The 13,737-nt window shown below is 30.8% G+C and overlaps 2 protein-coding genes across 2 annotated transcripts; one reads left to right on the top strand and one right to left on the bottom strand.

Annotated features, from left to right (window-relative positions):
- Positions 1–338: 338 nt before the first annotated feature.
- Positions 339–1,219, top strand: LOC118051000 (uncharacterized). The gene has a single exon (XM_035061502.2). It carries the CDS (start codon positions 394–396, stop codon positions 1,099–1,101), a length of 708 nt encoding a protein of 235 aa, XP_034917393.1. The 5' UTR covers positions 339–393; the 3' UTR covers positions 1,102–1,219.
- A 6,189-nt stretch (positions 1,220–7,408) lies between these two features.
- On the bottom strand, positions 7,409–8,436 carry LOC118051082 (NDR1/HIN1-like protein 10). Its single transcript, XM_035061621.2, has one exon. The coding sequence runs from the start codon at positions 8,293–8,295 to the stop codon at positions 7,633–7,635; it is 663 nt and encodes a 220-aa protein (XP_034917512.1). The 5' UTR covers positions 8,296–8,436; the 3' UTR covers positions 7,409–7,632.
- Between the last annotated feature and the right edge of the window lie 5,301 nt (positions 8,437–13,737).

The raw sequence follows: 13,737 nt of genomic DNA, 5'->3' as shown, positions 1-13,737 counted from the left end.
ACTCCTTTCCTAACACCGGCAACTTGTAATAACAACTCCTTCTCATCCGAAGATGTTTGAGAGTGTGGTTGTTGTTGCTTTTCAAAGTGTTTTTTACTTAGAAAAACATGCCAATAATATTTTTTTTTTATTTTTTAAAAATTATTTTTGAGATCAGCATATCAAAATGATTTAAAAACATCAAAAATATATTACTTCCAAGCTAAAAAAAAAAAAAATTCAAATTTTATAAAAAACACTTTTCAAACGCAATCCTAAACAGCCAGGTCTCTATCTTTATCCCCTAATACTCACCGGCTATAACCGTTGAAACTTAGCCATTAAAGAAAATAAATTTATTATCGTATGTAGTGCTATTATTGTTGCTGTTTATTCCGGTCTTCGCTGTTAGCTATGAAAGCTCTAAACAATCTAGGAACAGTGCTCACAGTTGTCTTCTCGGCCTGTCTTGCCGCTCTGGTCGTCGAGATCCTTTACGTTCTCTGGCGCCGAAGAAGATTCCTCCGACGGAGTGTCACAAGTTCTGGTTCTGACGGGGAATTCAGAAGTAATAGCGATTCACTCTACACGGAGCCGTCTAAAGAGCTTCTCTACTTCTTCTGCTGGAAAAACCAAACGCCTCGCATCGAACCTGACTCTACAACACCACAGGCAGCCTCCGCGGTGGCTCCGCCAGTTCCAGCAGATGATGCAGATGCGTTGGTGGAGGAGATGTTGAAGTTGCAAGGGATGTACGGACCATCGAGAGTTTTGTTTACTATCAAGGAAGAGGAGATGGAGGTAACTGAGAACGACGATTCGTCGATAGAGAACGAGCTTGTTAAAAGCAAGAAGAGGAAAAAGAGTAGTGATTTTTGTTTTGAAGGAGCAGTTGCTAATGATGTGGTTGTTGAGGTTGAGGTTGATGATGTAACGACGCCGTTTTGGACACCGTGTGCATCTCCTCAGTATTATTATACTCCTTCACCTTCTCCTCCTCGTGATGGAAATCTATCTCGCAAGAATTCAGGGACTGAAAATGAAGTCAGTGTCGTCGTCTTAGGTGATTCTGGTGAGAATACGACGATGTCGTTTGTTAGCATAGAAGTTCATAGTAAGTAGTAAGGAAGCGGTGAAAATGTGACCGGCTGGTTAGCGGGTGGCCGGAGTAATTATTATAAAATGGTATATATATATGTACTTTGTTTTAGAAGAATAGTAGCCCTCTTTTATTTATGTATTTTATTTTGACTCAACAAACGCTTCTGATCTTGCCACGTTAGCATCAACCTACTAAAGAAGCAAAACGATATGACGTGACAAGATCACGGAGGAGGCTGGACATAACTTGGATGTTACTGCACTTTCTTCCATTGGAGGACGAGGCAGCGAGGGCAAGCAGAGACGATAGTTAGTGAATTGGTGCCCCCTAGATGCTTGGCGCTTTGGTCAAATATTTTTTTGAAAAACTTAAAATATTTTTAGAACACATTAAAAATTCATGAAATGTTTTTTATCATAAAAAAAAATCAACCACAAATTTAAAATCTAATATATGTTAGATAAAATTCTTTTTAAATACTAGAATAATGATATATTAAACAATAATTTTTCAAAAAAAATATTAAAAAAAATAATATATTGGATTGATTCGGATCAACAACTTGTATAATAACTTGTATAATCTACAACTTGAATCATAAGATTATGAAAACCCTATAAAAAAAACTCAATTTTTAATAAGCTAAAATATAGAATGATAAAAATAAAATAAAAAATCACAGTAGTCATGAGAATTAGATGCCTTGTAAAAAAAAATTAAATTTGTTTTTATTAAATTTACCTCTCAACCAACCCACATCAAATGATAAAAACGAAAAAAGAAATATAAAAAAAACAATACTAGTTAACTTGGGTTTATCTGGTATGCTCGCGATTTAAGTCATAAGACCAAAATAATTTAACAGAAAGAAAATATAGAAAAAAACCATGAGACTCAATTCTCAATCAACTAAATCTGCAACACAAGTCATAAGAATAAGATTACCCCTTAGAAAGTAATTTGAAAACAATTACGAAATCCAACTCTTAACAAACCCATTAATAAAATTGAAAAATAAACAATTTGAAAAAGAAAAAAAATCATGAGTCAACACAAGTTAACTCGATAAAATTATGACCACCACAAGACTATGATAAAAGTCAATTCCTAATCAATTAAACTTATAACTCATGTCATAAAGAATAAAATCACCTTATAGAATGTCAATTGAATTTTTTTTATATATATAAAGTTCAACTCTCTACCAACTCATATTATTAAAAGAAGAAATTGAAAAAGAAACAATTAAAAAAAAAACATGCAAACCCACATCATAGATTATGAAATTGGGATAACTTAATAGAAAAAAAAAATCACAAATCTCAATTCCCAACCAATTAAATATTGAAAGCTAAAATTTAAAAGAAAAGAAAAGAAAATGACAAAAAAAAGTCCGAGTTAACCTAAATAACCCTTAAAACCTGCAACCTCAATCATGAAATTGAGATTACCCCATAAAAAGTAAATTGAAATTTTTTTAAAAGGTCAATCCCTAATTAACTCAATGTTAAAGGATAAAATTGATGGAAAAAACAAAAAAAATTGCAAATAATAAAAAAAAAATAAAGATTAAAATTGATATAAGAGAGAAATTAACCAAGGAAGAAATGAAATACAAGGCTAAGAGAGAGAAGAAAAAAAAAAAGAAGAGTGTGGGACGCCAACAACACACCATCGCTTATCCTCCACCATGCACCACTTCATCGTGTAACCCTCACCAAGATGATTTAAGACACATGAAAAAATAACTCTTTTGAAGATCGAAGAGGCCACATGCACCTTTATATAGCGGCAACACACCTTACTCACTAGCATGTGTAACACAAGCACCAGGCATTCCACAATAGCTTATTCAATTTCATAACTATTCTTGTTTTAGTTTCTAATTTGATTTCTCAAGACTTAATTGTCTTAAATTAGTAAAATTAAATTTTATTTTGTGACTAAACATCAACAACACCCAAAATATTTTTCTTGATATTGCAAGATCTTCAAAACTAGACAATTAAAAAAATTCTTAACTCCAATCCCAAATGAAACTCAATATGGAAGGATTGAATTGAAAAAAAATTTATAGATTAAAAAAAAAGTTGAACTTTCCTATGTCTTGGCATTTCAATTCTTAATTCTAGCAAGAAAAATAGGTTGAATATTTGTCAATTGTTTAAATTCGATTCTCATAGCTTTAATTATTTTAAATCAATATAATTTTATTTAATTTCATCAAACCAAGCAACAAGTTTTTTTTTTCAACACCACAAGATCCCTTAGCATAAGTAATCAAAATAAACTATTAAACCTAATCCTAAATAAATACAGCATCAACGGAACAAATAAAAAAATAAAAGTTGAGGGATTAAAATAAAAAAGTTGAACAATAAAAAAAAGAAAATAATATGAAATACTATTACAATTCCCCATTTTCTCTCTCCTGGTGAATAGTAAAAATGCCACACTCTTTATTTATTTATTTAAAAATGTAATTGTAATGTGATTTAATTTTGGTCGTGCTAGGCGGTGTGTGTAAAGCAAAAGATTGTGAGTAAATTTTCAGGGCCGTTGGCGTATACGAAAAGAAAAAGGGGAGAGTGCAATTAATTGTCACGTGGTGCCTCTGGAAGTGGTCTGATATTTTAAAAAATGAATAAAAGGTTGTTTTTTAAAGTATTTTTTATTTAAAAATTTATAAAAAATAATATATTTTTAATTTTTTAAAAGTTATTTTTTGATATCATAATATTAAAATAATTTAAAAATATTAAAAAAATATTAATTTAAAATAAATAAAAGTTTTTTAAAATTTTCTTTAAAAAACAGGCATAATTCAATTAAAGTGGGTCTTTGTTATTCGCTGCATCGTTCATTTATTAAAGCCTGGAGAGTCATTAAGATTTCCGTGGGCCTTTGTGATGGCCCATTAAAAACAGCACCTACCCCTACTAGCTCCTTTTGTCTTTCCTAATCTACATGTAGTTCGTTTGGCTATGTGACTAGTCCGTACTTCTATAATGAATATTTTAAATAAATTAATTTTTTAATTCTTTATGGGTTAATATAAAACTTAAATTTTTAAAAAATAAAAAAATAATTTTTAATAAAAAATATTTTAAAAAATAATTACTACTACAATACTAAATATTATCAGAGTAAAAATAAAAATTATGGCAACCATTAACTAGTTTCTAAATTATAGACTAACACTGCTCCTAAATCTTTTTTAATTAACTTCAAACACTAATCACAAAACTCCTAAATGATCTATATATATATATATATATATATATATATTGGATTTGGCTAACGGTGTTACCCTTAAAATACCTATTAATGTTCTTAAATCATTAATGTATTTGTTTGTTTATAATTTATTGGAAAAATTTTAATACATTATCATATAAAATAGCAATCATTTAATGTATTTACTTAGTATCTTTTATTTGAATATTTTATTTTCATTTCTTTTTGCAACACAATTCAAGTCTAATAAATAAATGTATTTAAATAATGCCTAACCGATGTTACAAGGACACTTATTAACTTTTTCCTTTTTTAACATTATATTTAGTAGCTTAAAAGAAATCCTGCGAAATTTTATGATACTCAAATTCTATAATTAATCAAATTCTATAAATTATAGTTAGGTTAAATAATTAAAAACAATGCTACATCATTTTAAAAAAAAAATGCACTCTGACTCAACTTTTTTTCTCTTTCTATTTCAAGAGAATTTGTTTCTCTCAACCTCTTCTTAAAACAACAAAAAAAACATTTATAGGTTTTCTCGTTGAATTAGGAGTTAAATCTGCAAAGTTAGAGGTAGGGTCACAATTAAAACTTTTCATCTACTTTGATTATTTTTTAAGATTTTTGAATCTTTTAACTAAGCACAATTAATTTTTTTTTTAATATGCATTAGTGAGATTCAAAGTCTAATGAACATAAGAAAAACGTTTGAGTAGTTTTTATTTTATTTCTTTTAATCTTTTTTTCTCTTTTTAAAAAGATTTGGAAAGAAAAAATCTTTTCAACTTGCATGTATTTTTTTGAATTACATGAATTATTTTAAATTATTTAATATCGCAGTACTTGTTTTAAAGGAACCAAATGTAACTTATAGTTTTTGAATAATTACAAATTAATTACCATAAAGTTTTTCCTATCTATAATAGATATTACTTCATTTTCATTCCTAACAATTCATGTGCATTGGAATGTAAAAGATGTTTAAAAATAATATAAATCATATCCTGAAATCTTCATTTAGTTTAAGTTATCGGGTTGAGATAATTTTTTGATATAGTATCAGAGCTTTGATGACTAAATAATCACGGATTTGAATTTTTATTTATTTGATATATAAAAAAATCAAGTATAAGATAATATGGGTTGTGCAAGTTTCCAAACTCAAAAACTTTCACTTGAAAGAGGTGTGTTAAAAAATAATATACATCATATTCTAGAACATAACTAATTTAAGCTATTAGATTGAGATGGTTCTTTAATAAGAAAAACATCTATGACTAATTCAAGTACCTTCAATTATAATGTTGTTATGAAAAAAACCTTCATGTTTAGAATAATATAATATAATGTGTAAAATTGTTTTAGTCCCTATATTATTTCATTTAAAAATTGAATAATAACGTAAAACAACAGCAAAGTACATCTGATACAGTACAAGTACAAATTGGTGTCTTAGCTCAGGAGAACAATAAATTTGGGGCCTTCCAAGGTCTTCCATATTCCAGGCCGTTATCATAAATGAAGAATTTCTTAGCCCAGATGGTAGCCCTCTTTTTATTTGAGTGCATGTGGGCCTAAAACAGCTTGGACATGGACTGTATTAAATAGTCACATGGCCCAGCTCCATTGCTACGGTTCCGAGCCGGTGATAATCAGTCAAAGAGGCGTTTGGTAGTGGAGCAGTAGAAATTATATTTTAAAATGTTTTTTATTTTTTTAAAAATTTATTTTTTAAAAAAAATTAATAAAAAAATAGGTTCAATAACATTGCCAAACCGTCATTTAGTCCATGACCTCCTCTCTCAGTCCTTAATTTATGACAGTTTATTTTTTATTTTTAAAAATATTAAATTAAAATTTTTAAAATTAATTTTTTTATAATTTAAATGTTGTAATATAAATATATATTTTTTAAAATATTATTTGATATTTTCTTTTAAAACTAAGATGCACCAAACACATTAATTAAAAAGGAGACAAGACTACTATTATTTGAGCGCTCTCACGTTCGATTTGAAAGGTGGCTTTAAATATATAAACAGTAGCATGCGGCTTAGGTTGTCCAATATATCTCATGTTTAATTTGCTGTCCATAATAAAAAATAGCAAGATGGGGAATCCTAATTTATCTGGTTTGTTATATATTTACTTTGGCACAAAAAACTTAGCAACGCAATTGATTTGACTTCAAAATTAAATATAAAATAAAAAATAAAAAGAATTTCAAGCACATTCATTTTATTTTATGACTCCAATTTCACATGAATATATCTTGTCTTTATTATTAAATCACAATTAAACATCAATAGCCTCTTCAAGTAGTTGATTAGATATAATATTAAAAGATATAATTTAATTAATCAAGTCATAAATTTATTTTTTAAAAGTATCAGTTCGGATGTTATAAATTTTAGCGCTATTAAAAGCTTATATAATCATTAACCTTTAAATTTCAAGGGATTAATTAAGATATACATAAACTAATTTGACACTCATGATTAAAAAAAAAATTAGTTGAAACATGAAATCGAGCTGTTTTTTTCAAAGTCAATCTATCTTTCTTTCTTTTAGCATTACAGCTGCATGAATGCCTCCATCGCAGAACATTCTTTTCAGTGAGCAATTAAGATTTAAAGCATCCATGAAGATCGTTTCAAATTATAAAGCTTGAAGAAGAAATCATCACTAATTACTTAGTTTCTGGCACCTCTTGGTTGAATCTCTATGAGATGCGGGTTTTTCCTTTAGCCAATTGTTAAAATGTCACGCATGCTCATTCCATGCCCCATTGCCAGCACTGATTTGCTATTTTTTATTGAAACCCTATCAATCAAGGTTTACATTTAAAAAAAGAAAAAAGAAAACAAGGGCCGATTAGCTGAATTGTTCAAGGTAATGGGGTGTTTAATTATCATAATTATTTCCAATCCGAATGTGATGGTTAAACACATAAAACAATGACTTCGGAGTATTCGGATTTTTATTTTAGCAAGTGGAAAGTTAGTGTAGCTAATCCCCAATCCAATCCTGTTCCAACACAATAGTCCACCAAGACATCAATTTCTAATCAAGAACACAACGAGAAAAAAGAAAACAGAGAGATACTATATTCATTATTTATCATATATATATATATATACATCAACATAAGATACGTAATTCAATGAAAAAAGTAATCCAATATAGTCTCTGCCTATGAGTATGAGCATAAGAGCATATAGTAAGGGTAAAAAAAATAGTACTCCCAAACAAAACGAATCGAAGACTCAATAAAACATGAACATGAAGTCCCGGAACCATGATCATCATCAGAACTTGATCTTGCACTTGCTACTCCCAGCAACATAAGGCCCGTTCAAAGGAATCTTCAAGTCATCACACTCAACCTTGGGCTTGAATACTGCAGTCTTGACCTTACCAAGCTTGAACTTAACCCTCAAAGACAACTCCAAGGCAATACTATAAATCCCACTTGTTTTTTCGCTGTTAAATCGCGTCAAATCTTCACCTTGAAGGGTAACAGGTTGTGTACCAGTAAAAACTACATTCAAGACAGTGGTGTTCTTGTGTCCTTGATAGAACGGAGTCAAGGAAAGATAACCAAACCTCTGGCCCTCATAAAAGGCTTTGGCCTCTACCCTGTTATAGTAAATCCCAATCTTCTTGTTGGGGTTGCGGATGTTGACGTTAAAAGTAAGGTTGTAGCTGAGCATGTTGTTGTTGGTGTAGTTGAACTCGGTTAAAGCAACGTCCGTGACATGAAACTTGACCTTGTTAATGGGACGGAATATGAGCCAGACAATAAGAATGAAGAGGCCAATAAGCGTGAGCACGGTGATGATCAGTTTGAGGAGGAGGGTCACGAGACAGCAGCAGCCACAGCCGGAACCACGGCCATGGCGGTGGTACTGTTGTGTAGGTGGGATTTTTGGACCATAATAGGCGCCATTCAGGCCTTGTTTATCTGCCATGACGGAGTTGTTGGGCTTGATTAGAAGGCGAAAAGAGAGTAGACAAATATGCTTCAAAAGATAAAAACAAGTTCTATGATCGATATTGTTGAAATACGAGTTGGTCTGCTTGTATATAAATATATAGGAGGAGAACCGCAGTAAGATGATTAATGGTTGGTTACGCGTGGATCTATTTTAGTACCAAGAGGGACACGGAAACTGAGAGACTTTCCCCGCGTCAATCAACGCGGTTACTTGGAGGGACTGGCCTTTTTTTTTTTTTTTTTTTTTAAAATATTATTTCCGGCTATTTCTAAGCCAGGTACATTTTATGTGGGTGGAGACTTTTCAGATAGTACCCGGTAATTTACGTAAGGGATTGACTTTGACAGATTGAGCTTGGAAACTTCTGCTTTTATTGACTTAATAGCATTCGGAAACGCGGTGTAGATTGTATTTTAATTTTTTTTTTTTATAAAAATTTCAAATAATTTATTTTTTTGGGATTGTTTTAATATATTAATATTAAAAATAATTTTTAAAAAAATAAAAAAATATCATTAATATATATTTTAACATGAAATTTTTTTAATACGTGTACATGGTTCCACTTTCAAACTCGGACAAGGATGTTTAAGCTGACAAAGCACAAAAATATCTAGCATGCTTCTAACTTGTGTGTAGAACATCTATCCAATATTATATATCAGATTGCTTAGCCTGTAGTTTTGAACAAAGCATAACATACCGTTTACATGTGAGAGCACACTTTGATAATTGATAGCCGACATTTAAAGAGTTTAAATAATGCCATATGAATTATAGTGGGAATATTGAACTGAATTGAGATCATCTCCTGGTCAAAGATAGGTGGGGTTAGTTAGGCAAGCGGACAAGAACCCTGAGAAGAGCTTTCTGACAAATGAGATCGAAGCACTTGGAACTTCTTGTTGTGGTAAGAGCTATATTTTCTGAATTATGATTCATAAGAGAAATTGTCAAATAAATCTATTTCGTCATCTAAGATCATGAATTATACTTAAAATAAAATAATTACCAACAAATGATCAATCATAAAAATGACGCAGACAAATTTAGCAAGGTGTAAGAATTTTATTAACTTAGATCATAATCTTAAGTGATCATAAACTAGATTCATCGAATAGTTTCTCACATCAAAATCAAACAAAATGTCTACACTCTAATTACAATTCAAATACAATTTGAACTGCACTTTTTACAAATTAAAAAACGTGTCAAAGATGTGTAATTTTAACACTGAAGTTTACTCTGAGATGCAGTCATTGGTTGCTTAATATTATGGCCAATTCAGATTATGCAATCGATGATTTGGATTTGGGGTATCGTCACAAGCTAAGATGATGAATAACCATGCAATCTTGTATTTTACTATTCAAATTATTTAGCACACCCATGGTTTTTTCAACATCGCTCTTGAGTATTATTATTTTTTATTCACGTGGAGTGTTTGGGCTAATTTGCGCATATTTCAACTAATCCCCATAAGCTCTGAAATTAATGATCATGTAATCCTCTAGTGGCCATCAATATTAGCAACCTTATGGCTCGAACTTGAGACCACAGGGGGATTAAACCCCTTGGTCCCAAGCTCTTATCACTAAGCCACTTACTAGATAGTTACTCTTGAGTTTTACTTATTTTCATTGTTCGCACTATGCTACGGTCTTTTATTTTAGTTTGCAAATAGATGAAAAAAATGATATTTTTTAAATCAAAATACTTTTTAATGTATAAAAGTTTTTCATAATACTTGAAATTATTTCATAATAAAGTATGGAACAACGTGTCATTTGTTGAGCGACTAGTTGTCTTCATGATTATTGCCTGTTGAAGACTGAGCACGCAAACACAATATTTAACATGGTTCAGCAAATACCTACATTCATGGAGCTCTCTATATTATTAGAGAAAGAAAAGGGGTACATATTTATATATTCATGGAGGTGGAGGATTATCAACCCACTTGTCGCACGTGTGTGGCGTTGCGATGAATCTTCTACCTTTGTTATGTATTGGTGTTTATCTATGTAATCGAGAAAATGGAGAGACAATGAATTCTTGTTTTTTATTAGTGGAATGAGGGAATAAGAGTCGTCACCTAGTCTGATGGTCACTAGAAACCCTAACTGATCTAAGAGATTGGACACGGGGACTGGTTGCGTAAAAGGAAGGTATTGGCATCCAAAACACGTCTTACCTAAGGTAAGCTGTGTTATTTAATTGTCTGATATAAGCTAAGATATTGTCGTGTTTTCTAATTGTTAGCCTGTTTAAGGTTTAAGAGAAATTCTCCCTATTAAAGAGATTCTTATCTTATCAAGTAAAATCTAACTATTCTAAAGCTTATACATAAAAGAACTATCTTTTTAAAATCAAGAACACGTCTTATGTGTAAGTTCTTAATCCAAGATATTAAAAGAAAATAAAATATTTTTTTTTGTTATTTTTGAAATATTGGTCTAGTTCTCATGGCTTTAATAAATTGGTTATTAAAGTCCAAAATACATGCTAAAATATATTTTTGAATTTTTGTTGTATGAAAATATGATATGATTGTTTTTTAATCTTTAAGAGACTTGGTCATATACATGAAAATAAAATATTTTTTTTCTTTTTTCACAATGTTTTGGAGAAAACTAGATATTTTAGTACCAGATTCGTATTTTATAAAAATATAAACTAGTATTAAGCAAAGTTGATAGAAAAATACCCGAGAAAATCACAAATTTTGAAAGGATTTTTGGAAAAAAAATTATATATATACTGGGCCAAACGGTAAACAGTGGAGCAGCTCTCCAGGGTGAAATGAAGAAGAATAAAAAGGATAAGAGGGAGAGCTGACCTGCTGACGGCATTAGCGGTGCTGGTGACTCACAGTGGCGGTGTTGTCGTTGATGAAGCAGAGTGACGGTGGTTCTGTTGCGGTTCTTATTCTTCTCTGTACATAGACACAAGTCTTTTTTTTTTTCTATTTTTTATTGCTCTTCCTTTTGTCTCTGTCTTTATTTTGTCCCCTTTGTCCCTCTATCTTCTCTTTCTCCTTTCTCTCTCTCGTTTATGCCTTTTGGTTTTCTCTCTTTTCATTGTCCTCTGTTTGTTTCTCTCTATTCTATTTTGTTTCTTTTTTTTTTTCTTCAACTATCTTTCTCTTCTCCCTAGTTCTCTCTTTGTGGTCCTCTCAACATGTTCCCTTTTTAGTCTTTTTTTTTCCTCGTTCTATTCATCTCTATATATCTTCTCCTAAAATCTCCCCTACCTCTTTCCCTTTCCTTTTTTTTTTTTTTTTTTTTGTTTCTCTCTTCTTTATCCTTTGTATTTTTTGTTCTCTTGCCCTCAAACCCCCCTAAATCCTCAATTCGTTCATCCCCTCTCCAAACATTTTTCCTCACTCATCCCTCCTGTTTTTTTATCTTTAAAATCTCCTCGTATTTTATTTTAAAAACAATCTCCCTCATCCCAAATCAACCCCCCATTTCATCGTTGCCTCCCCTGGTATTTATAAGTGCAAGAGGAGAGAGGCACCTTACCCCTGCCACAGTGCAGGGTAAGGTAGGTACGTAATGGGGAGCTACTAGCAGCATATGGTTCCCTTGGTTTTCTTCATCATGGTGGCATGGGCATGTGGGTATGAGTTTTGTCAAGGTTTGTGAAAGTGGTAGGGAAAAGAGATGGAGAAAACTAGAGGGGAATCAAAATAAAAAACTCTTCTTCCCCTGCTGCATGTTAAAGGAAAGAAGAAGAAGCACAGTACTGTTTAAAACAACATCGTGTTATTGTGTTTTTTTTTTTTACTCTTTACTTTTTTTTATGTATTTTTTCTTTTTTTGTATGGGGATCTAAAAATGGGTAACAACACCACTCAAGTCATATTTATCACTCACTCACACTAATGCATAAGGTATCAGGGCCGCTACCATTAGCAATCTCTCTCTCTCTCTCTCTCTCTCTCTATCTCTATCTCTCTCCTCATATCCTTCTCTCAATTTCTGCTCATATTGTTTTTTTTATTTTCTTTATCAATGGACGGTGTCGTCCATTATTGGTTGTTGCACATATGAGTTGATGCATTCACATTATTGGCAACAAACCTAACACCTTGGACATGAATTTTTTTTCTTCTTTAAGAAATTGTCTAAACAACATTGTGTCGGGTAAATTTTGTTTCTTATGAATTTTTGCCAAGTTTTTCTTTAATTAAAATTCTCTGTCCTTTATGTATATATTTTTTTATATATAAAAACATAACATTTTTTTTTCATAGCATGTGTTTTTGAACAAAAACTTATCATGAAAAACAAGTTTTAATAAAAAAATAAAAAAGAAATATATCTTGATATTTTTTATGCAATTTTATGAAAAAAAATAAAGGGATAATTAAAATGAGATAAGTGTATAAAAAAATAATAATTAAAGACTAAAAAGCTAAGAATTTTATTATTATACGAAATTTCTTAAAAGTAATTATGCATGCCAAGTTCTTATATAATTATTCTTAAAGCAATTAATAACATCACTATAAAAAAGCCTCTAATCTCATTTGAAAAGAATGGTATATCCTATGATTTTAAAATATAATTTTAATTATTTTATTTGAAAATAATTATATTTTAGAATATTACAAAATAAATAAAAGAATAAAATTGATAAAGAGCCAAAATAGTGAAGCCTAGCTGCGCTTGGGCTTCAAAGAACCACGAAGGCATGACTAGGCTTGCAAAGCCATGCCTGCACACTTGGTTCTTTAAAAAAAAAAAAAAAAAAGTATGCCTCGCTTTAAGAAAAACACAATGAATGATATGTCGTTTGCTTGAAATTTTTTCCAGCCATTTCCAGTGATAAAAAAAATTAGAATCAAAGTTTTTTGACCTTTTAAATTTCGACTTGTTTTTATTTTTATTTTTTTCTACATCATCCATATATCAATTTCTAACCCCAAAACACATTTTAATTAATTTAAAAAATCAAAATCAAAATAAACTTTCTGGATTTGGATTTACTTTTTTTGGTTTTGTTTCTCTCTTTCTCTCTCCTTATTGATTTGGTGGTTGGTGGTGGTTTTGGGTGGTGGTTTTTGCTGGAGCTGCTGCCAGCGTTGGTGGTGGTTATGGTGTATTGCTAGACCATCGATGAAGGGGATGATTTTGGTTGAGAAATATGGGAGGGGGCCGCAACGTGGTGGTTGTGGAGGATGAGTGAGTTGTCAATTGTGCTGGGATCTATCGTTGCTGGAGATAATAATAAAAAGAAAATGAGAGCGAGGGGTAGCTGCGTCCTCTCTCTCTCTCTCTTTCTCTCTTTACTCTCCTTTTTATGTTTTTTTATTTCTCTTTTTATGAATTTTCTTTTCTCCTCTCATTTTTCCCTCTCCTTTTCTTTTTTCTTTTTAGTTTTTTCCACCCAATACATAAGAACTGATTA

This window comes from Populus alba, chromosome 16 (genome assembly GCF_005239225.2).
Source record: "Populus alba chromosome 16, ASM523922v2, whole genome shotgun sequence".
NCBI lineage: Eukaryota > Viridiplantae > Streptophyta > Magnoliopsida > Malpighiales > Salicaceae > Populus > Populus alba.
This window is presented reverse-complemented; position numbering and strand designations above follow the sequence as displayed.